A 25224-nucleotide genomic window follows, 5' to 3' on the forward strand; every position below is an offset into this window, starting at 1 on the left:
CAGTTGTTGCAGTTGTGTTCAACTCTTTGTGAACCCATCTGGAATTTTCTTGGCAAGGATACAACTGGTTTGCTGTTTCCTTCTCCATAATCATTTGGAAGGAGTCAACTATCTCTACTGACCATACTTTGTCCTGAGGTAGAAATCCAACCAAGCCATAGAAGGTGGAAATGGTTCAAAACCTCCTGATCATTGCTTAGTGGGGTGTCTGGCATGTAGGTAATGCTTACTGAATACTAGTGAGACTGTGTGGTTATTTGCCCAAGCTATAAAGTAACATAGAATTCTGTGTCCATTCACACTAAATAGAAAACTCCCAAGAAACAAAAAAAAAATAGCATCTTTAGAGTCCAGTGGGAAGAAGCTTCCAAGACAAGATCCAGATTTCACTCACCTTTGAAAAGAGATTGAAACAGCCCAGCCGACTGACCATGCAATACACTTCAGGCAGTCTTTTTCCTTTGCCTTCTGGCTAAAATATAAGATGTACTGTCAATACTCAATAAGGACCATGCTGAAGTCAAGGCACTGTCCCTAATTACAACACAATTCTAGGAAATTCTAGTAAGTACATTCCCTCAATTGCCAAGGCTCTCAGGCAGAAAGGGCTGGGGTGACTGGAGAGTGGCTTGGCACTGCTCCAGATGGTACACTTTACTGCTAGATGTGTCTGTGTCCACAGCTTCTTTTTGTATTGCTCCACAGTATTTTCTTCTGGCTTCTCCCTTGCTCTGACTCCCTAACACCAGCATACTGTCAGGATCATGAACAGACCGTCCCACTTATCACTGCTCCGGCAGGATCAGGTCGAGACTTACCAGGAGCTTCTTGCAGTAACCAAACCACCGGCTTCCATCTTCTCCAGTCAGCACAAAGGAGAAAGTTTCGCTGAAAAAGAAAGGCATTAATAGAGGACCAGATGTCAGGCATGCGTGTGTGCATGTGCATGGATTTGGAGCCAGAAGACCTGAGCTCTGCTGTGGCCTTGGGCAAACATTTACCTCATCTGTGGATGAGGAGTATGGACTAGCTGACCTTTACAAGCCCCTGGTTCAGTTCTAAAGCTATGACCTGGAAATTAGAGCAAGGCCACTCCGTCTGAGGATGATTTGGGGTAGCATCCGGGGCCCCCAATAGCAGGGTACGGGTGTTCAGTGTGGCCCACACCGCAAGGTTTCTGGACTCCACACACAGCTAAAACTTGCTCTTTCCCACAAAGGCTAGGAGGGATCCGCAGGGTCACACCCTCCACCCTAGAGCCTCCCAGAAAAGTCCTACAAAATAAACAACCTGGGCTGTGGTTCTTTCAAAAAGCCTGAGAGAAAAACAAGGTGGAGACACTTGATCAAAACCCAAGTGCTCCTTCCTGCCACTGGGCGGCGTTCCTGGCTTTTGTTCAACCAGAGGAGTAATTGAGGCCTTTCTCAAATGCATTTTCCTTCAGACTGAAACATTCCCGCAGAAGTAAAGTTCTAATTCTGTGTCTTCCTTTCTTCCCACTCCATCCTCCTTCATGGATGACGGCATTCCCCCAAATGCCCTTCCTGAGCCTCGCGGGCACACTGGCTCCCATCCCCTGTTCTAAACCACAGCAATGACCCCAGTGCAGGAAGTCCACTCACCTCTTCAGTTCGGCCGTGGGCACCCAGTCCTTCGAATCAGGGAAGCAGAAGCTGGGGATGACTTTGAGCCTCTCCTCAGTGTCTTTGGATTGCTTGAAGGGATGATCAGTCTGAAAAAGACAACATCACTGGTGATTAAAATACTACACCTTATGAAGAGGACACAGGGCTCCAGCCAAGCCCCAAAACAGAGGCAGATGATAAGCCCGTGGAGTCAATTTGTTATACTTAAGTGGGATTATGCATATAAAATGGCTTAACAAAAATAAGAATGTCATAGTTGATAAGACATAAGTTGTATCGATTGACTTATGATAGAATTGAGGAATTCTCTCTTTGTACAGGATACTTTGGAAATTCTATAATGTCGGAGGCATTATTGAAAACAATCTGTTATCTAAAGGTTGATTCTATACTCAGTCAAATGGATTAACTCAGGAGAGAGATTCCCACCAATTATTCTAATAACAGAAGCTCTGTCAATTCCTGTCAATGAACAATAATCAAGGACATTACAACAGGCAGATAAAAAATATTATTTTGGCGAAAGATCTATTTTGGAAGTCAAGCCCCTGTATAATTATTACTTCTACTATATAATCTTTGCTATGTAATAATTGGTTTATTGTTTCCTATAAAATTTAGCATGAAAAGACTTTCATGCAAGTTTAGCATTATATTGAACAATTTGAGAAAAATTAATACTTTAAAATTCATTAGTTTGACTTATTCTACTACAATAACAAGCAGATAAAAGAACTAATTATTCCATTGCCTCTTTCTAGCTAATAAAGTGATCTACCCATTCACTCCATCTTATCAAGAAAAAAAAATATCATTCTGGGTTAGGTTCATCCTACAAAATGAATCCCAGGTTTTAGTAACAAATATATTCTAGCTGCATCTTCTATTTTAGCCTCCACCAAAGTTCAACTCTGAGGCCTCATTATGGCATGCATGACTCTGGGTTCTTGAAGACTATATTCCATAAGAGTGAAAGCTCTGATGAATCCTACAGAGATGGATAAACTTCAAGTATGGGTCTACCTATGCCCATCCTAGCAGAGATTTGTAAGGCCATCATCAGCCAGTCACCAGTTTATAAACATCCCCTAAAGCACACTAATGAAATCACAGCTCTTTTGTAGCTAACATCTATATTGATATAAAATATTACTCATTTTCCACCTTAGATCATAGGGCTTTTGCCTCCTCCTGAAAGTCTAAGGCATAAGGGGAGAGGTCAAGTTACTTGCCTAAAGCCAACTAATAAACCCAAGTCATTTCCAAGTCTGGTTCTGAACCCACTAATTGAGGCACTGCTGAAAATGTGCTGATCCCTGAACTTCTCATCCCCAAGAGCAGAACTGACTCTTCAAAAGTCCATGATTTGATTTCTTCTGGTTTTATGTTGATTTTTGCCATACAGCCCTTCCTTCTGGTGGTGCACTGAGTAGAGCACCTGATCTGGTATCGGGAAGACTGGAGCTCAAATCTGGCCTCAGACACTGGCTGTCACTTAACCCTGTTTGCCTCAATTTCCTCAAATGTTGCCAAGAAAACCTCAAATGGGGCCATGAAGAGTCAGACACAACTGAGCAATAATAAGAAGATATCATCTCTTATAGTTTAAAAGTGGGTGGTTAAAAAAACAGATTAGATAAAAGTTTTTAAAAATACCATACATACACAAATACACACAACATAGTCTTAGAAAAACTACAACATGGCCCCAGATCTCCTTCTTTAAGTACCTTGCTGGGGAACTGCTGTATGACCTGAGGTGTATACAATATTTCCAGGGGTTTCTTCTGCAGGGATACCACAACAAAGAGTTCAAATAGCTGCTGTTCCTGGAGCTCAATGAGGTCACGCTCCAGAGTCTGGTAGTGAGGATTCCTCTTGGATGACAGCTGCAGCTGGGCTATTCGCTTGTGGCGATCTGGGAGGAAATTGAAAAATGTGACTTTTCCTTTGCAGGGGGGCCTTGCTTCCAGAATTTTGAGATCACACCAAATTTAAGGGTCTTCCCAGAGTGTCTACTGAACATCTAATAGTGCCTAATAAAGTGTGTCTAATAACAGATGTCTGCTAAAGAGACATGACACTTTAGACTATCCAACACAAATATTATATCAAGTCTTTACATTATCATCTCTTTAACAGTATACCAATTTCTTCTTAAATTTCCATCCTACCACCAAAGCCACCAAATCAGATTAAAACGGATGCAAAAAAAAAAATCTTTTGTTTGTAAAACAAATTTGGTTTATGATAGAACCACTCTGAGGTCCATGGTATCTGATTTTAAAAAAGTAGTCCTGAAAGTTACAGACCTAAAAGAACAGCTTTTAATAACTTAATAATAAAGATGTATCTTCTTATCAAAGAAATCCTTTTCCTTTCCTTACTTTTTTCATAACACACATTATTAAAAAATTCAATATAAACTTACATCAGTAAAAAAACAGAAGGAAAAAAGACATCTTTAAACTAATAATTTAAAGACAACTTTAAATAATATCACAAAAGTATATACTATATAAAAATCTAACATCCCAAGCATCAATGTATAATTCTGACTCAATAAAACTAGATATGTCTTGTGACTCATTTTTTTTTAAGAGTTACAGTTCATTCTTGCTTTCATTCCACAAATTAGTTTCATTGCAGATCAAAAGTTTCACTATGGAAATTCATGCAAGATGCCTTAAGGAATAAACAGTCCCATTGGTTCCAAGTATCTTTCATAGTAGTACTCAGTAAATCCTGTGCTCTAGGCAAACTTCCATCCCAAAGGGTGATCTACTTCTAGCACATTAAATATTCTGTTTCTATAGGAGCCAAAACACTGAATTAGTCACTATCACACATTTGAACTGAACTGTGATCAACTGAGTTTCACCTTCATCCAGTCTACAAAATGAAACTGCCTGAAGCCAGTGGAGGGAGTGTCATATAGACTAATAAAAATCCATGATTTGGTCTTATCCCTGAAACTTACATATTCTGACATTTCTCTTGCTGACTTGTATTCTTAACCTGCCACAAACCTTACTTCCATTTTGACCTAGTATGACAATAGATTTCTAGACTTCCAGTCTTTAGGTTAAGATTCATATTAGAACATCTGTCCTATGGAAAATTAATAAAAAAAAGTTTTTTCATATTTGTATTCCCAGCCTAGCACAAAGCTTTTCACATTCTCTTCTACATATTATGCATTAAATACTTGATAAATGTTGAGTTAAATCAGATTCTGGGATTTGGGTCCTATACCTGAGACTGTCTCATGCCCAGCTTCTGGGTTTTTTTGACCACTTCTACATCTCTAGCTATCATTCTGTTAAATAGAAACAAAAGCAACATTCAAAATTAAATTAAAATGAAGTTGTAGAATAAATACCTTCAAAAGCCTTGGGATAAACAAGCCAGAGAGAGATAAATCATCCCATTTGTTCTAACAATAGAAAATGACTTTCCATAATAGAAAATAAAAACAAGCTAAATGTAGCCTTTCTGAACTGTGAGATCTAATTGATTTCAATAAATACATCTGATGCCTGAAAACTTGGAATTTCATTGATAAATAACCAATTTAGATAATGATTCACCTGCTCTTTGAATACTGACTATAGCACAAGATCACACAGGTACTCTGCCACACCCATGGGCCATTCCAAATCAAATATCATATTGAGTTGACTTTTTTCTGTTACACAAGTATTTTTTAAATGAAAACCATCCTAATAATGTATATTGAGCTGCCTAAAATCAAAAGATATTAAGGAAATAACCAAAAACAGGAAACTTCATCTGATAAAAGTCAATTTAATCACAACTCCACACCTCTCTAACTATGTCATCCTGAAAATGGAAAGAGCCCATTGACTCACTCACTCTTTGGCAGATATTCTGCATCACTTTCGTTCCCACTGGCTTCACCTGAAAGGAAAAAAAAATGGTTTTCATTTGCATGCCATACAGAGGGATAAGAAGTTGAGGGAGCAGGGACCGAGGACCCCTTTGTCTAGGGGAGGTGACCGAAAGAGACTTTGAGATCTACCTAAGGAGCACCATATATATATACATATATATACATACATACATACATACATATATATATATGTATGTATATATATGGAAGAAGCACGCACTACCCCTCTTCCTATCACCTTCAGCTGTCATCCCCCTTGCCTTCCAATATTCAATAATTAAGAAATCAAGGGAGAAGAGAAGAAATTGCAGGTTAATCTAGCCTACTTCCCATTGTTGAATCATAGGGAAAAATTCAGTTCCAGGTCAATTCTAGAAATATTAAGTCTAGCTGAGAATGGGCCTGGCTAATCACTTTTAACCCTCTATTATGTACAAAAGATATAGGAAAGGTAGGATGAAGTCTAATTAGCTTAAAAAAAGGCCTTCATTCATAGTTAAAAAAAAATGAATGAAATTGCATTGTATTCCCCAGCTAAACTGTAAACCTCTTGAAGACAGATATCCACCACATGATCTGGCAGTTCAATTCAGTTAAAGACAATGGATCCAAAACAAACTTGGACCAAGGAACAAGGTACCAAATCTGTATAAAATGAAATTTGAGAAGAACAAATATAAAGTCTTGATTTTAATTAGTTTTTTAATCAATGGCAAAAATATAGAATGTCAAATCCTATGTTTAAGTGAAGGATGAATGACTGTTCTTTCCCAGAATGCCTATAAACTCAAGATAACAATCCTGATCCTGCCAATTTCATCTAATGACTGAATTGGCTCCAGATGGAGAGCTAAGAGCACGTAGGAAGGATAAGAGAACTCTTTTCATGACAACTATTCCAAAGCAGTTTGGAATCCTCAGCTCAAGATCTGGCATAACTCAGTCAACAGACTAGCTCCCCCATCCCCAAGGTGTCCATTTCTTCTACTGATCTTTAACTATCTTCTGCTCATGCTAACGACCTTGCTGATGTAGAAATGAAACATTTTCAAGGCCAGATTGAAGCATCAAGAGATATGCTAGAACAAAGAACATTTCTAACACAATCCTCTTTTCCCATGGCAAAAATGCCCATGACAGTTTGTGTATGAAAAAAATGGAAAAGTTTGAGTCTGGCTGGAGGTGGTGGTATATTTCTCAGACTTAGGGGAAATCTCAGAGAGCATTTACTTTTTCTCTCTTTATCACAAGTTGGGCTCTAAGTTTATCTTGGAGAAGGAATTATGCATTTGTCTGTATTTGTCTTCACTTTTTTTTTGGAGGGCTTGCTGCTTTTAGGACCATAGAACTAAAGCTGAAAGATTTATAGATTGTATAGTCCAAATATTTCCTTTAAAAGATGAGAAAACTAGAGGCAGCAAGATGTTGCAGTGGACAGCACAGACCTTGGAGTCAGGAGGATCTGAGTTCAAATCCAGCCTCTGACCCATAATAAATTACCTAGCTGTGTGACCTTGGGCAAGTCACTTAATCCCATTGCCTTGTTAAAAAAAAAAAAGATGAGGAAATTGAGACCCAGGGAAGGTAGATGACTTGCCTAAAGCAAAACAAGTAGGAAGCATCACACAGATGGGATGTTCATCCAAGGTGCTGGTTCTCACTCCAAGTCAGTGCAGTTGTCTCAGCCATACTGAAACTCTTCCTATTCTCTGCCTTACCAGGAGCATCCCAGCAAAAAACAGTCCTAAGAGAATCTCTTAAAGGTTTCTGTCTAATCTTTCTGGAGATCTTTTCCCCGCAAAACTTCAGCTTTCATTTTAGTCCCTAACACTCTATTCCTTTTTTTTATTTGAAATTTTATTTTATTTTTCCAATTACATGCTATAGTAATTTTTCAACATTCATCCATTTGCAAATTTATGATTTACACATTCTTCTACCATCCTCCCTTCCCTCCCCATGGGGAGAACAGTTGGGTAAAAACTGTACACGTACATTTGTGTTTAACATTTTGTGTAAGAGGGATGAGAACTAAGGGGAAAGAAGGAAAACCATGAAATAGGAAGGAAAAACATAAGAGAGAGCTCTGGATGTGGATGGCATGGTTCATAATAGGTCTCTCAGGTTGTCCTTGATCTCTGAACTGCTGAGAGGAGCTGCATACATCATCTAACTTTCTATTCTTGAATGTGGGTCTTCTACCACTGTTAAATCTTAACCCAATTCATCTCCTTTTGGGGTGCATCTTCTCTGCCTGACTGATTGGGAAGAGTTACTCTTAAAAGTTGTTCAAGCTGAGTCCCCAAATTCAGCTGATATTTGTGAAGCACCTACTACACGTAAGATGCAGTGAAGAGCTCTTTGGGTGGAGTCATTTTGAGGGAACAAACTCCTGATGAGTTAAGCTCTGATAAGCTTAACTATCTTTAAATTCAAATTTCCCAAAGTTTAATTTAGTTATTCCCTTAATAAACTATTCTTGTTTTCAAGGGGGATTTTAAAATATATTTTTCCAAGCTACACTACGGTCAAAGTGACCTGATATCAATCAGATTACTTGCTATCCTAGGATGGGCAGGGGAAAGAGCTGAGAAAGAAAATTTACAAAAATGAATACTGAAAATTATCTCTACATATAATTGGGAAAATAAATAAATAAATAATGCAAATGACACAATGTTATATGACCTGTAGAAGCAGTAGGTGTCCATCGTGGAATTTGGTTCACAGTTCTAGGAGAAAATGCAGTGTAATCCAAAAGAAGAAAAAAATCTTGCCACCAGCAACCACAGGTTTCTTGATAACACACTTGTTTCAGATGTTGAAAACAGAATTCATGCTTCAGGCAAAAACTGGACCAGAAATGACCTGAGGTCCCTCCAGCTGCTTAATTCAAGGACAACTGGCAAAACTGCTTTGTGAAGAAATATATAAAGAATGCCCACTAGGTGCCTGACCAATTGACCTAGAAGTATTGACCAAACACTTGTGGTCACAATAGAGACAGCTAGATGGAGAAACAGTAAATAGAGCCAGGTCCAGCATCAGGATGTTCTGGACTCAAATCCAGTCTCAGACACTTACTAATTGTGGAATCTTGGGCAAGTCATTTAACCCCTGCCTCAGTTTACTGTAAAAATGAGAATTATGATACCTCATGAGGCTATTGTGAGGATCAAATGAGATAATATTTGTAAAGGCCTGAGTAATGTGTCTGGTGCACAGCAGGTCCTCAATAAATGCTTATATTCCTTCCACAGAACCCCTGCCCACCCCATCCTCACTTATGGATTTAGAACCTCATAAAGTGCTGTGAGAGACCCAGGAATACAAGACATGATTTCTGTCCTCCAGGAGAACTGGAAGGAAGATGAACATAAGAGAGTATATCAAACAAGATAAGACAGAATAAAACAAGAACTAAATTATGAGAATGACATCAATAAGGCAACAAGGTGGTATGGTGGAAAGAGCACTGAACTTAGAATTAGGACAGACCTGAATACAAATCCTACCTTAGATACTGGCTGGATGACCCTAGATAACCCCTCAGTTATCTGAGACTTAATGTCTGTCAAATGGGGATGCTAATAATAGCAGGCAACTGCCTCCTAGAGTGGTTGTGAGGATCATATGAGATATAATAAAATGTTTTGTAGACTATGTATACATGTATATATCTATATGTATATATAGATATAGATATATAAGCTATATAAATACTATTACTAGTCAGTATTGATGAGACCCTGCCTTTGTTCAGTTTCTGAGTTTTACAATTTTTAAAAAGGCTTTGAAGAACTTGGAAAGAGTTGTGGGAAGAAACCATCTGTCCAGCTCCATTAAGGTCAGAATAAGAGAAACAACAAAAAATGTCCATTCCCAGTCCTCCATGTTAAAGACTAGTGAGTCAAACATCAAAATGAGTTTTCAAGGGAAATCAGGGGCGGATGGAATTTCATTCTTTGGCGGTCTTCAAATATATTATTAATTTTCACTCAGCTTCATTAATTTGAATGTTGTCATCCTTTCTGAGAGTAGGGGGATGGTCAAGATGACCTCCCATATTATTGACAGCATTTTTTAGTAATAACCAAGATGTCAGAGTTCACGTACTTACTGAGCATAAGGGTTCAGAATAGTTTCTTAGGGCTGCTAAGCCAGTGGAGAGTCCATCTTAGGCCTCTTAGGAAAGTAGGCTAACGGAGTTTATTAAATGACCACATGCCAAGCATTATCCCTCAAATATCCACTGAATTGAGTTCACTCTCCTTCCACAGCCTCTACTGACCCTGTCATCTGGAAGGCTCCATGTCCAGAGCCTGATTCCCCAGGCTCCAAAGGAAAACCACTTTTGATTACTTTGGAGTTGAAGTTTCTTCGCATGGCCAACGGCATGCTTTGCTTCTGCATATTCCATCTCCCACTCAGGAGGCTGTGAGAACTTGGAACAGAAAACTCTTCCTACCTTTGGCAGGGGGTGTTTCCTTCCCAGTACAAGGATGCAATTTTACTCTCTTCTTTCCTCTCTTGGAATCAAAAATATCCTGTATTTTCAACACAAGCTGAAATCCCAAACAGAAAAGTATAGGTTATAAGGAGTCACCACAGGCACCAAAACCCTGGGCTTTGTTCGAGTATCTAGGGCTCCTCATTCTCAAAGGGGAATCTTTTGTTTGGGGAGTAGAAGATTTTTAAACTCTTTAAATAAAAAGTGAAGTTATGCCCTTTGTTAACTCTCACAATTTTAGTTTAAAGTGATTAACTGTGGTTTGCAGTGCTGATCTCATTCAGGCAAAGGCAGCAGAGGAGGGTGAACATGTTTCCAGAAGAGCTCCCGTGTAGGATGGGCAGGATCCCGTGCCCCAGCATGTCAGGGAATCTGGTTAGTGTAGCTCCATCTGAAGCGGGCTTTACCATGGGGCTCAAGTTTCCTCTTGCCCAAAGTAGGAAGTGAAACATTCATTTACTTGGCAGCAGGGTGGGGCTCAGTTATTTCTGTTCCCACCAATACTGTGCAAAGAATGGAATAATCATACTTTGTAATCGTTTGCCAAATTGAACTCTCTACCCCTTTTGTCTAAATAGCATCACCAGGCTATTTACAGACATATTCTACACCCTCATAAACACAGAAGGCCGTCATCAAATGTTCTTTCCTCAAGAATAAGAAGAGGCTAAGATTCATCTTTTACTTTGCTTCTCAAGGGCTGCCTCAAGAGATAGTGAGATCTCTATCACAGAAGAGGTTTATCAAGCTTCCTGCCCAGCCGGAGCGCAGGCAGAGCTCTAGCTGGTCCCCTCCTAGGGGCAGGGGAGAGTGGGAGGAGCGGGTAGGAAAGAGGACGCGTAAGACGTGGCTTCGACCCCAAAATATAGGGTTGGACTAGAAGGAGGCAGCCTGTCCCCACCTATGCCCTCAGGGCCGGTGGTGCCCCTGCGTCTGGAGGATCACAGGGCAAGGCAAGAAGAAAGGGACTGCCAAGGGGAGGGAGCCAGCTTCTCCCATCCCCATATCAGTCTCCTGGGACACTGCCCTAATTGTCTCACACACCTCTGAGAGGCAGATATGGGGCCTTCTGAGGACACATCCGAAGTCTGGGGTTCCATGAACTTATTTTGTAGTTTTCATTAGAATTAGAGACTCTTAGAGATCAAAGTCAACTTAAAAGTCATAAATCCTCTTACATCAAACTGGACAAATCTTGCCACTTCTCAAATACCTTGGCACCGGGACTCAGGCTTCACTTATTATTTTCATCAATCTTAAGCCAATGCAGCCCTGCCCATTCATCGTCAAAACTCTTGCCTAACCGCTTCTCTGCATTATCTGGGTATGACTTAGAATTAGGGACGGGTCCCAGTTAAATTCTTTCTAAGCTGTTGGGAGGAGCTGGGGGCGGGGGGACCAACTGACACCTTTCTAAGAGAAATTGACTAATTGACTTTTAAAAAGTTCTTCACTAATCAAATATTCTTTTATTCTTCATTACAGATTAAGGGCAGGGACTGTCTTTGCCTCTCTTTGTATCCTCAGTCCTTAGGACAGTGTCTGGCCCATAGTGGGTACTTAATAAATGCTTACTGACTGACATTATTAATCCATATTTGGTATATTTAATCCTAAGAATGTGAACTAATGAGAGCATTAAATAAAAGACGAGCCTCAGAATTGCCTTAGAAATTGCTCTAGTTGTTTTTGGTATTTTTTGTGTTTCACAGCAATCTTGGCAAACGGAAGGCAGTTGAATCATTCCAGAAAAAGAAAATAGCACATGCTTCCAATATGCATAAAGCTCCCACATTTTTGGATTAGTCTGATTTTCTAAAAGCTTTTTTAAAGTGGATATTCACAGTAAAAGCAAAAAGTTGCTGTTTTTAAACCTCACTATATAAACAACCACTATCAAATGGATAATTCTGCAAAGACATGTAATATAGTAGAAAGGGCACTGGATGTGTAGACAAGAAGACAGGTTCAAATCCTAGCTTTGCCATTTACCAGTCATGTGACCTGGTCCTTGTTTTCTCATCTGTAAACTAGGGATAATAATCCTTGGACTACATATGCCATAGGAATCTATGCGGATTACTCTAATTTGAGCATTAGTCACCTGAGGTCAGTGTACTCTTAAAAAAAAAAGTATATTTTGTATATAAGTTATTTCCTTTGCATTTTGCCTTATACATCTAAAAGCATTCTTCTGATAAGGAGTCCAGGGACAGCTAGGTGGTACAGTGGCATAAGGAGGACTTGAGTTCAAATCCGGCCTCAGACACTTAATCATTACCTTAGCTGTGTAGCCTTGGGCAAGCCACTTAACCTCATTGCCTTGCAAAAAAACTAAAAAAAAAAAGTTTCTCACTGATAAGGAGTCCAGAAGTTGCACCAGACTGACTGTCAAAGCAAAAAAAGATTTAGGAATCTTTACTCTAAGATCTCAATAGTAGCACTTTACATTTACAAGACTTTTAAACAGTCACAAAATGCTTTGTTCACAACAAAGTATACACAGACAGCAGAAGTATTATATATCTCCATTTTACAAATGAAGAAATTACAGCTTCTAGAAATGATGAGACTTGTTGCAGGTCACACAACAAGTGACTGTAGGGGCCAGGATTCAAAACCACATCTCTCTTGGCTTCAAGCCTAGTACTTATCACCTAATTATTTTATCATACTCTGAAGCCCCATAAAGTACTCAGAAAGAGCAACACATCTAAACGTTGAAAGGCCAATGTGGAAATGATCAAAAACTGTTAAACTATTCTAAAATTGTAAATTAATCTTATTAATAATAATAGCAATAATAATGTACATTTCTATCTTGGATAAATAATGACTACAGAACAAGCTCTGTAGGTATAGGGTAAAAAAAGAATAAAAAATCATTATTACACACATTGGAGGGAAGAGAGTTTATTTTTGTGCAAAAGAGAAAAGAGAGAATTAGATAACAAAAGTTAAAATTTAGGTTAAAATCTGGGAAGAGGAACCCATGAGCACCTTATAAAAGGAGATTGTGCTTGATAAAGATATAATGGAAACCATATTGCTCTAGATGCTTGAACTAATAAACGCTACAAAGCACTAGAAAATTTATTGTAGCAAATAATTCCACCCAGGCCGCTCTCCAATCCACAGCAGGGAAGAGAGAGGAAGGGTGGGGAAGAGGCATATGGACTAGATCAGTGATTTTCAAACTGTGCGGCCAGTTTCTCTTCCAAGGGAAGGCTCCAGTCAATAGTCAACACACCAAAAACCCTTCTGGTGGAATGCTGTCTCTGAGAATGCTCCAAAGTCAAAATCTCTATTTCACATGGAGCATCCTGAAAGGATTCAATCTCCAGGCAGGGTTTCAGGTATGACTATTAACCCTCTACTCTCGTCCACCTCTGAACACACTTGTCAGTTTTTCTCACGCCTACCTTTTTAAGAAAGTTTTCTGGTTGGGCCAAAGAAAGAGTGAGTCTATTCCTCTGAAACTTGGCAACTCTGAGTAGTTAGCGTTAAAGCACAATAAATGTCACTGTCATAATTATATTTGCTTATTATTATTTACTATAGTTGTATTTACTGGGGCAATGTAGAGGAGCCCAGGAACCTAACAGGACTAGGAATCCTCTCTAAACTCCACAGGTCAAGAGGGTGAAGCTGAAATGCCTTCACACTTGAGTATTTCTGTTTTTCATCTGGTGAATATATGGTTTTGGTGCTTTTGGATTGTGTAGAAGGCCACTCTGTCATCTCAGCACGTGAACACAACAGGCAAGGATTGCTTGCAGGGTTCTTGGCAGTCTTACTAAAGCCCTCAATTTACAAACATTTCTCAACAATTAAACAAGGATGAAGAATTCAAGAGAATATTCACTGAATAAAAAGACCAACACCCCCCCCCCCCCCCCCCCCCCCGCCCCAACTCTTTGGGATTCTCCGAACTCTGTGTGTCCTTAACTCTTTCACATACTGAGGAAGGAGTGGCAGGAAACATCAGAAGAATTAGGGCAATTAGGAAACAAGATCATTCCCACCGAGCCAATAAGGGTCACTGAGCCAAGAAACAGCTGTTATTTTTTTCTTTTTTAAAACATAAAAGTCAGCAAAACAGATGAATGTGCTAAATGACTTTCTAGAAAAGCTAGGGATACTTCTATTTTTTAATGCCATCTGTGGACACCTCAAAATCATATTTTTAAGGTAACTGAAATGTTTCAATTAATGGTTAATGAAAATAAAGATTTTCTTTCCCATCCAAGTTCATGGATCACTTGAAATTAATCCAAAGACCCTTTAGGGGTTCATGGAACCCAAGTTAAGAATTCCTGAATTAGCATTAGCTCACAGAGTTAAATTAAGACAACAAGAAAGTATTAAAGTATTCAGAATTCTGAGATACTAGATGGCTTTAAAACAAAAGCTTAAATGACAATTTTCAAAAGCACTAAGAAATTCAAAGTGTTTATAAAATAGAATGATTTTCTATCACTTTCTCTATGAAGATATTTGTCCCATTGGTAGCCTCAAACTTGCAAGCTGGGCTGCTGGGAGCTGGGGTCTTATCCTCTGCTGTCTAGTGCCAGTAGTGATGTGTACCAGCGGGGCAAGTCGATTAGATGGGATGGCCACCATTCACTGACCCTCCTCCTTTAAGGAGAAAATGTTTTCTCTAGATCAAACCTTGTCTAGTTATTATCGGTTCTAAAAGAATTTTTTAAAAAACCTGCCTTCCTTTCCTCCAAGTGAAATGTGCATTGTTGTTGGTATATTGATTAAGAGACATAAAAAGTCATCCTCACTTGAGGGACAATAATAAAAGAAACTAGAGAACAGGAGCTAAAGAAAGGCAGACTGATGTGTCTATAATATAGGAGACTCCAAACTCTGAAATACAAGGCTTTGGAAAGGTGTCTGATTTTCTATAGAAGTAGCTTTGCCAAAAGCTATTTTTTTTGCCAAAAATCACCTCTTTGACTATCAAGCCTTGGCTTCAGGAGGTCAGTTCTAACTCACTGTTCATTTTCATAGAAAAGTTTGTTTAATTTTGGTCTTTCATAGAACAATGCTGAAGTGTTAAGGAAGAAGGAAGGTATTAGAATTCTCTTTACCCTTGGGAGGTTTTTTCTTTTCCTGTTTGCATCTTCTCCGGCTCGGAATATTTTCCACTCTGTTAAAGTGACAGGCAAAGTCGTGTCCTTTGTGAGCTTTGAACGTAAATAAGCTTGCGAATTCTTCAGGTCCATGGTTTTACGATGGAGGAATGGAGGTTTAGGAGGAAGCTAAAGAAAGGAAAGAAAGTTTATTGGTAAAGAGCATAAAATTTGAGTATCCTCCATATACCTAAAAGATTCCATAAAATGTTATCCAATTCTTTTTAAAATTTTCCAAAGCAAGAATTCCAGTTTTGCTGTGGTATATGTATGTCTTGGAACACTACAGGAGGGATGGGAATTCGGGAAGCCTGGAGGGATTTGCATGAACTGATGCTGAGTAAGATAAGCAGAACCAGAAAAACACTGTACATCCTAACATGGGGGTGATGTTCAACCTTGATGGACCTGCTCGTTCAATCACTGCAACAATCAGGGACAATTTTGGGCTATCTGCGATGAAGAATACCATCTGTATCCAGAGAAAGAGCCATGGAGTTTGAACAAAGTTCAAGGACTATTCCCTTTAATTTAGAAAAAAAAAAAAACCCAGATATCTTATTGTCTGATCTTGTTATCTCTTATACTTTTTGTTTCTTCCTTAAGGATATGATTTCTCTCTCATCACACTCAATTTGGATCAATGTACAAAAAGGAAACAAAGTAAAGACTGGCAGATTGATTTCCATGGGGGTGGGGGGAGGGAAGTAAGATTGGGGGAAAAATGTAAAAACTCAAATAAAATCTTTAATAAAAGAATAAAAAGAATTCCAGTTTTGGTAAAAAAGAATCGTCGTGTTTCCTAACTCCTGGGAAGTCTCCTTGGTTCTAATAAAGATCCCTCCTACTGTTATTTAAGTATAATCCCAAAGAACCATGGCTTACATCATACATATTGATGAAGACTCTTCTAACTCTTCAGTTTGGATGAAAAAATATGGCTTTTACTAGATTTCTTACTAATAGTCAATCCAGCCAAATGTGTTCACATACCTTGGGTGGCTTAAAAGTATTTTTAGAGGGTGGCAACCTCCATGTGGAGGGAGTCCTCCACACAGGTATAGGTGTTACTTTGATATCCTCATATGGATTCTCTTTGGCAGGATCTTGAAAAAACATGCAAAAATTACAGAAAAAAAAAGTAGTTAAAAGAAAGCAGTCACCCACAACTGGTAACGGCAATATTAACCCACTGGATATATTACAAAGACCTCCTACTATCCCCTGTTGAAGGGATCTTGGTTTATAATCCAAGCAATCCCACTTAGCCCTATAAACTATCCAGGACAAAACACAGAGAAGAATATGTGGGTAAATATTAATAATAAGCTTTGAGAGCTGGTAGAAAAAAAATGGCTTTACAGATGGGTTACATTCATCAGCACACAACTGTCAATTGGTGATCACTGTTTTGCAGCTTATAGGCATGAATGGCATTGCTCATACATATGAACAACATTATACACATAGACTAAATATGTATGCATAAAATATATACAGACATGTATAAATAATACACACGAATACACATAGAGGACACATTTTAAAATTTAATTTGCATTATGAACATTTTCTCCATCATTTTCTTAAGTTTAAATCGGAGCCAATGTTCACCATAAAAATTTAACAATTTGGCTTGTCAAGGGTGAAACTGCCTTTTTGGGGCTGATTCTTGGCTGGCTCCAGCACCTCCCTGCTACTCCCAACAAAATACTGTTCAAAGTTTGTCAGTATTCTATTTGGGCAGCTTATTATGTCAGCTGTAAAAATCCTGTAGAGGGGAAAAAAATTACATTTGGGAGATTCAGATTTTTTCCTTTAGGGCAAGGAGTGACTGATTATGAAAGAAGCCACCACCCTACAGTTAAGGGCTTTGCCAAATTCATACTTATTAAGTGTAACCAGACAGATTGTAGATACCTACATATGATATCCTCATAGATATTGTCTTCTGAGTGTGTGTAATAAAGTGCTGATCCACAGTTTCCTCCAAGTTCTTCATGGATCTTGGGTGAGTTCCGATTCCGAAAGTGCTGAATATCTTCAAATTCGAAGGATTTCCTAAAGAAGATACATTTTCCAATATTTTTTTTTGCCTAAATCTGAGAGTATGGTATAGATCAAAGAAAGAATGAAATTAATAGAATCAAGTTTGATAACAAAAAGTATTTTTATTTGCAGAGAGTTATATGTGACAAAGAGCTATAAACCTGGGATATCCTGTAAAAAAATTTTAAACTTTAAAAAAAACATATGCAATCATATTCATTTTTTTAAATGGTTCAAACCATAGTAAAAAAAAAAAGTGTTGAAGTTAAGTTCTGCATGTTCCAGAGCAGGTTCAAGCCCGGAGCTGCTAACCTGTGGTGGTGGTGTTCCCAAGCTAGTACGTTAGCTAGTTCCTATCCTTCCACTTTTACCGGTTCTACTTATTTTTTTCTCTCTGGTAATTCAGTGTCAGTGTGTTTAGAATAGGACTGTAACCAAAAGAAAGAAAATGGTACTGAGCCTGTTGTGAAGAGAAAAACGGAGTTCCACAACTCTGCAAATACTAAATCAAAACTCAGCAACACAGAGCCTTTAGACTGGAAGAGAGGTCAGAAGCCATCTAGTCCAACACATAACACCTATAATCACTTATAAAATGACTTGAGACAAACCTTTTGGATCTCCTTCTAATTTTTCCACCATATTTCTTTGATTCAAGACCTGGAGCAGGAGGTCTAGCGGGTTCTGCTAACAGTTTGTCCAGTGGCTGGTTTTCACAGTACGCTCTTCCACAGTTACTCTCCTTAAGAGGTACACCATCTGATTCAGATAAATATCTGAATGTCCTACGAGGCTTTGGCAGAGGGTTTATAGAAGGTCCAGCTTCTTGTCCCTCAGGATCAGAATAAACATTTTCTAAACTCTTGGCTATTCCATTTGGCCTCTCCAGAACTCTGACATTCAGTTCTTTTGCTGGAGAGGCACAGTTTTCTAAGGACAAATTCACAACTTTATCGGGAGGAAGTGCTTCCATCTTCTTCCATAATACTCTTGAGGTATAAAAATTTCCAGGAGGCAAGGTATTCTCTGGATTTAAAACGTCATCTTTCCAGCTTTCCATCTGTTTGACCTGAGAACACATCATGGTGCTCTCTGCTTCCCTGTTAAATAAACTCGAATCATATGCATGCCTCTCATGTTCATCCTCACTCTGATCACAGCTCTTGACCTCATCTTCCCTCAGATCCAGTCCCAGATTTGGAGAGCTGATAGTTCCCAGTTTTTGACGTCTTCCCACAGAAACAGTTGTTGTCTTAGAAAAAACATCATGATTACAGTTATATCTCACTCCAAAGTCCTTCACTTGCTGGTGTTCCGGATTACATCTGCCATTAGTCCTTCCTTCCCACTGAGAGATCTTTTGTTTGATATTCTTGCAATGGCTTCTTGACAGTGTCTGGACAGCCGATCGGGAAAAGCCAAGCTCCATATTCCCTGTTGGGCGCATGTCAACTGACTGAATTTTTATAAAGGTTTCATTGCAAAAATCAGTACAGGACTATTATCCTTTCCCCCTTCGGTTGCAAATACCAATGAGTGTATTATTTCCATTTCATTTGTAACCCGAAATGGCTTTTAAAAATTCTTCTGTGGGAAAGTGCCAAGAGCTTGACCTGGAGAGTCCTATTCAAAAGGGAAGAAAATATAGAATGTAAAACCAAAAAAACAGTATTTTAAGTTTCCAATTTTAATCTCTAAGACAGCGAGTATCTTCATTAAAGTTCAACCATGATATCACATCATGGAATACAGGTGACCTCTCATTGGTTGGGTTCCAGCACATCCTATCAAGTTGGAAATGCCTCCAATTCAGACCTGATCCCCCCCCCCAAAATTGACTATAGCTTGCTGGCCCAGGCCTAGCTAAATCCAGAGAAGCCAATCATCAAAAGGCATGCTGCTAGCAAGCAAATGATTTTGGCCATGGCAATTCATAAAGACCATCTGCTATGCCAAAGCAATGGAAAAGAGTAGACACGCTGATAAAATCACAGATCTTTGGAAATACTGAAGCACACACCCCTAAATAGTATACTTGGATTGCATATGTAAAAATGTCCCAATTGCCTAGGAAAGCCTACAACTCCTAAAAGGTATCCCTTGAAAGTAGGTGCCAACTATTATGAGAACCTTATCTTTGGCATTTCCCAACATGCTGAATGTAAATCAGCATTAATTAAAATGAAAGGCCTTTGCAATTTACCTGTGCTTTTTATAATAATAATCTATACTGCACTGTTTTACTGTATACTTGTTGTACAGAATTACTCTTGTATAAACTCTGTAAGAACAGGAACATGTCTGTTTTACCCTTACATCTCTCCCAGAGCCTAGTTTAATGCTTTGCATTGGTATAATGGGTTACTGAATAAATGAAATTTTAATTTCCTGATGCAGGGCAATCCCTCTTTTGTTTTTGTTTTGTTTTGTATTTTGGTAGTGAAGCTGGCCAGAAAAAGTCCACACAATTAATTTAAGCAACTTTTTTTTTTTCTTGTAAAGGTTTTTCATATTATCATAGATTTGGAACAAAAAGGAGCCTTAGAAGTCATCTTGAGTAAAATTTTACTTTTATAGAGGAGGTAACAAAATCCTGAAGTTAAATGACTTAAATGGCAGAATCACTCTCACCTATCACACCCAGAGAAGGAAAAAAAAATAAACAGCTGTAAAAATACATCAGAGTGAGTGAAAGGTTGGGGAAGGAAGGAAACAAAGATTTATTAATTACCTACTATATGTCAGGTGATGAGCTAAGCACTTTATAAATATTATCTCATGTGATTCTCACAACAGCATTTGAGATAGGTGCAATTATTATTCCCTTTTTACAACTGAAGAAACTGAGGCAGACAGAAGATGAGTAATGAGAGTTAATAAGCACTTATTATGTATCAGGCACTAAGTTAATGTTATCATATGATTTTCACCACATCCTTAGGAGGTGGGTTTTATGTATAGATTAGGAAACTGAGGCAAATACAGGTTCAGTGACTAGCCGCCTATGAGAAGAGTCCTTCTTGCCCCAATACTTGTACGTAATAAGTGCTTAATAAATGCTTGCTAATTTGAATTGCAAAAATATAAATGGGGGGCAGCTAGGTGGCATAGTAGATAAAGCACCGGCCTTGGAGTCAGGAGTACCTGGGTTCAAATCCGGTCTCAGACACTTAATTACTTAGCTGTGTGGCCTTAGGCAAGCCAATTAACCCCAATTTGCCTATATATATATATATATATATATATATATATATATATATATATGTATAAAATGGGAAGTCCAGAACCAGCAGAGTAGTAACTGGAACCAGTTTGAAGGTGCGCTCCTTGGCAGCCCCTTCTATGTTAAGATCACTTTAATACACCATCAAGTTGTGCTTCCATCTTACCACTGGAGTGACATATATATAGGGTCCAACTAAAGCCTTTTGGGCCCCAAATTCCAGCTTCTCATCACACCACTGCTGTGCCCCGACCCAAAACAGCAAACGAGGCAGAAAAGTTGTACTCACAGTGACTGGCTCCCATTCCTTCCTTTCACACAGAGCTTTCACTCACAGGTCATTAGCCGTTTCCTCATATGTACAACTTGGTTGAAAACTTTCCCCTCCTATCCTGAAAGGAGACCCGAGCCCACGTTCTACTGTATAGGACTTATAAATAGCAATTGACTCAAAACTTCCTGAGCCGAGGGTCATCCTTCCTCGAGCTTTGTCTGGGTGGCCTTGATTAACAGGCAGGAAAGTGGCCTGGCCTCCCTTGTCAGGGCAGCTGACCATAATTGATAAAAGAGCACAAAACCCACTTGTCACTGGAGGCGCGGCAAATGTTGATGAGAAAGAATTGTCATCAACTTCCCGGTATCCCATCCAGAGAAACTTGCAGGAAAGATGGCCCTCAGCTCCAGGGAAGATGAGTTACAGCTAAAAATGAAATAAAATGAAAACCATGTGAGGAGCAGAGGGCAAGAAACAACGCCCGGTGGTGCAACCACAGCTGCTACAACTCTTTAGAATAAATACCCTCCTTTTTCCAGTGTTTTTGGTTAAGCCACTTCTGGAAATGAGATTTTTCTTCACTATCTGTCAGTCTCATAGATGACTTTTTTCCCCCTTTGTAGCTTGTGGGCAACTTAAAAAAAAAAACAACTGCCTAACCTGCCCCCTTAAAAAAAAAACTGTCTAACCTGCCCCCCCCAGCCTTCAACCTTCTATGCCTCAGTTTCTTCATTTGTAAAATGGGAAAAATAATGCCTTGCAGTATCTACTCCAAAGAGTTTTTGTAAGGCTGAAATAAGATAAAGTGCCTAAAGCCTCATATATCACATATACATGTTAGTTTACTATGGCTGGATCTGGATAGATTATGGAAAGAAAAAAATGGTCAAAAAATGACTTCTTAGGCTGTCCTAAGAAGTAAAGAATTTTAACTTAAAAATAATCAGAAAATAACACAGTCCAGGTAAATCCCATGGAAACCAAAATCTGCCTCTAGTAAATTATATTCATATTTGGGGCCTCCAGCAAAACCCTAGAAGAGATAAGTAAGTTTTCAACATTAACCTAGTTTATCCTAAGGAAGCCAAGGCAGCTTAGGCTTTGAGATAAGGAGATGGGTTCAAATTCTGTTTCTGTCATTTAATAGAGGTACACCTTTGGCACCCTATGTGACTCAAGCAACTCTTAGGATTTACTGTAGTTACTGCGTTCTAAACCTATTTCTATCTGGGTCAAGGGGGAGGCTTTTCTCACAATAGGCTTCCTTAACTTATTCCTTTATACTCTGGAAATCTTATCGATAAATCTAACTGATAGGTTAGTTTTATAAAGTTTATTGTTTTATGAGTTTAAGAAAAAATACATAGTGCCTTTTTTTAAGTTATTGTTTTGTTTTGTTTTTGGCCAATGGAAATCCCCAAGGCAGAAATTCTTTCCACCAATGTAAAATGACATTTTCTCTACAATTTATAATCTTGAGGTTTAAGATATCACTTGGGACACAGAGAAGTTACATGCTTTACTAATGGTCACAAAGCCAGGATATGACTTCACACCTAAATATTTCTACCTCCAAGGCCATTTTTGTATCTACTATGTTGCTTCTGTCTTCTCTTTAAATAAGAGCTAAGACATTATCTGATGGTAAAGTCAAGTACAGGATAGTTTAAAAAAAAAAAAAGCTGACCAAAAACCAAGACACTTGATTTCTACTCCGAACACTGGAATTAATTGGTGATATAACCATAGATAAGTCACTTAGTTTCTAGGAGCTTAAGAGTTGGTTGGTTGATTTGTCTTATCTATAAAATGAGATTAATAGTTCTCAATTTTTTTTCTCAATGAATTTGCTATCATTCAAACAAAAGTTTAGTGGAGTCCATTTATTTAAATGTCTATTATAATGTTATCAGAAACGTGAGTTTTTTTCTTTTTTTTCTTTATTTATTTAAGGCAATGGGGTCAAGTGACTTGCCTAGGGTCATACAGCTAGGTAATTAAGTGTCTGAGGCTGGATTTGAACTCAGGTCCTCCTGACTCCAGGGCCAATGGTCTATCCACTATACCACCTAGTTGCCCTTTAAAAATTAAATTTTCAGTTCAATTCTATCATGTAACTAATTCTATTCACACACTAAAGACTGTATCAATCAATCAGTTGACCACAATTTACTAAGCACTGATTATGTGCCAATTAGAGGCAACTAGGTGGTTCTGTAGATAGAGTCAGGAACTCTGGAGTCAGGAAGACCTGAGTTCAAATCCACCCTCAGACATTTACTAGCTGGGTGACCCTAGGCAAGTCACTTAACCTTGTTTTGCCTGAAATTCTTCTTCTGTAAAGTGAGCTGGAGAAGGAAATGGCAAACCACTCCAGTATCTTGGCCAAGAAAACCCCCTGATGGTGTTGGCACAGTCCATGTAGTTACAAAGAATAACAGATGACCAAATAACTGAATTACAAAAACAAACATGTCAGTGTGTTGGGAGATGGAGATAAAAAGAAGAAAAACATAAAATAGGTCCTGCCTTCAAGGAATTTATATTCTCATGGGGGAAACAACAGGTACATATAAATTTATATACAAAGTGCATACAAAGAAGACACTAAACTTCTTGAAAGAGAATTAAAAAGCAATTAGGAGACCAGCCAGAAAGTCCTCCTGAAGAAGGCTTACCCATATTCTAGAATTTCATGAACAAATGGGATAAGCCAATATTTACAACTTCTGTAGCTTCCGCATTATCCATTAGAGTATTGGTTTCTTGAGAGCAAGACTGTGCCATTTTGTTTTGCTTTGTCATTCCGGGTCTTGGAGGTTAGGGGCATCTTGGAGGATGTCACTAAGGAGGGAATGCATTCCAGGCCTGGGGACTGGTACCCTGAAGTGTTGTGGGTGAGGAGAAGGCCAGATGACATGTCCCAAGTATGGAAAGCCGGTGAAGAGTTAAAATGCTAGAAGAGTTCTTAATTAAAAGAGAGTCTTTGGGGTTAATGAGTAGGAAGAGGGATGATCAGGTCAGATCTTTACTTTTTGGAGACTGTGGACTTGAAGACTGATGAGAGGTGATGAGGGAGCACCTAAGCTAGGGCTATGAGAATGAATGGGGACAAGGGAACAGATGCAAGAGATATGGAAGAAGGAGGGGCAAAATTAGGCACCGACTGGATATGAAGGGTCAAAGAGGACACTCAGGTGCAAACTTGGGTTTCAGGAAAGACAATGGGTGTCCTACAATTTCACTGGTATAGGAAATTTCCAGAACAGAAACTCAATGCATAATGACCCTTTCTGTGCAATTTATAATCTCAGAGAGTGGGTCCCTTGGAGGTGTACTCAAAAGAGGAAAGATAATGAGTTCTGTTTTGACCATGTTCTTTTAATATAAATATTTGACTCCTGGTAATGTATGTGACTTGAAGTTGGAATGAGAAACTAGGGCAGAGATCTGTAGATTTGGGAGTTATCTGCACAGAGACAGTCATTAAGGTCACTGAGACTAAGAAGAGATGTATGATGGTATACCTAGAAAACCCAAGAAAATCATATAAAAAAACCTCCTTGAAAACAATGAACAAATTCAGCAAAGTAGCAGGATATGAAATAAACCCACATAAATTGTCAGCATTTCTATATATGAACAACAAAGCCCAAGAACAAGAGATAGAGAAACTCCATTTAAAATAACTGTAGACAGCAATACTTTGGAATCTACCTCCCAAAACAAACCCAGAAACTGTATGAACACAATTATAAAGTTCTCCTTACCCAAATAAAGTCAGATCTAAATAATTGGAAAAATGTCAAATGCTCATGGTTATGTCGAGCTAATATAATAAAAATGACAATTCTACCCAAATTAAGTTACTTATTCAGTGCTACACCACCAGTCAAACTACCAAATAACTACTTTACTGAGCCAGAAAAAATAGTAACAAAATTCATCTGGAGCAACAAAAGGGCAAGAATGGCAAGGTGGAACTGATGAAAAAAATGTAAAAGAAGAAAGAAAGGTGGCCTAGTTCTACCAGATGAACATTTATTTTATGTAAGAAGTATTAGTAAAAGAGAAAAAAATTGAATATTCCTTATGGTGACCTTGCAATCTAGTAAAAATAAAATGTATATATAAATTTACTTGAGAACATTAATAAGCAACAAATCAAGAAGTGCCAAATGATTCAGAAAAGCATAATACTAGAGCTTAGAGGCATGTAGAAAATGACCATCAAGACCAGAAAGGCTAGATAGAACATTGGTCAGAATCTTAGATAAGACATAATAGTGATGAATTAAAAAGCCTCACATTTGCTTTTGAAAATCAACTTTGTAAATATAAGATGGGGGAATGTGGCTAAATATCAGAACATCTAAAAAAAACATGATTTTTTTCTTCCACTATACTCACAACAAGCAAATTCACTGAGTCAACATCTGAGGTGGAATCAAAAAAAAAAAAAATGCTT

The 25224-nt window shown here is 38.5% G+C and overlaps 1 protein-coding gene across 2 annotated transcripts in view; it reads right to left on the bottom strand.

The window, feature by feature from the left end:
- DENND2C (DENN domain containing 2C) overlaps nucleotides 1-25224 on the bottom strand; it is an 80958-nt gene that overhangs the window by 17991 nt on the left and 37743 nt on the right. The window contains exons 1-11 of one of the 2 annotated variants that reach the window (XM_074188494.1): nucleotides 20772-21395; nucleotides 17871-18882; nucleotides 17135-17271; nucleotides 16204-16316; nucleotides 15169-15339; nucleotides 10028-10124; nucleotides 5523-5567; nucleotides 3377-3564; nucleotides 1623-1732; nucleotides 819-888; nucleotides 395-472 (exon numbers count right to left, since the gene is read on the bottom strand). In XM_074188494.1, the coding sequence (XP_074044595.1) occupies nucleotides 395-472; nucleotides 819-888; nucleotides 1623-1732; nucleotides 3377-3564; nucleotides 5523-5567; nucleotides 10028-10124; nucleotides 15169-15339; nucleotides 16204-16316; nucleotides 17135-17271; nucleotides 17871-18706 (1845 nt within the window). In that variant the 5' untranslated portion in view covers nucleotides 18707-18882; nucleotides 20772-21395. Of the gene's footprint in view, nucleotides 1-394; nucleotides 473-818; nucleotides 889-1622; nucleotides 1733-3376; nucleotides 3565-5522; nucleotides 5568-10027; nucleotides 10125-15168; nucleotides 15340-16203; nucleotides 16317-17134; nucleotides 17272-17870; nucleotides 18883-20771; nucleotides 21396-25224 lie in introns of those variants that run through there. The other variant, XM_074188493.1, reaches the window with a different exon arrangement.

This window comes from Macrotis lagotis, chromosome 5, assembly GCF_037893015.1.
Source record: "Macrotis lagotis isolate mMagLag1 chromosome 5, bilby.v1.9.chrom.fasta, whole genome shotgun sequence".
Lineage (NCBI taxonomy): Eukaryota > Metazoa > Chordata > Mammalia > Peramelemorphia > Peramelidae > Macrotis > Macrotis lagotis.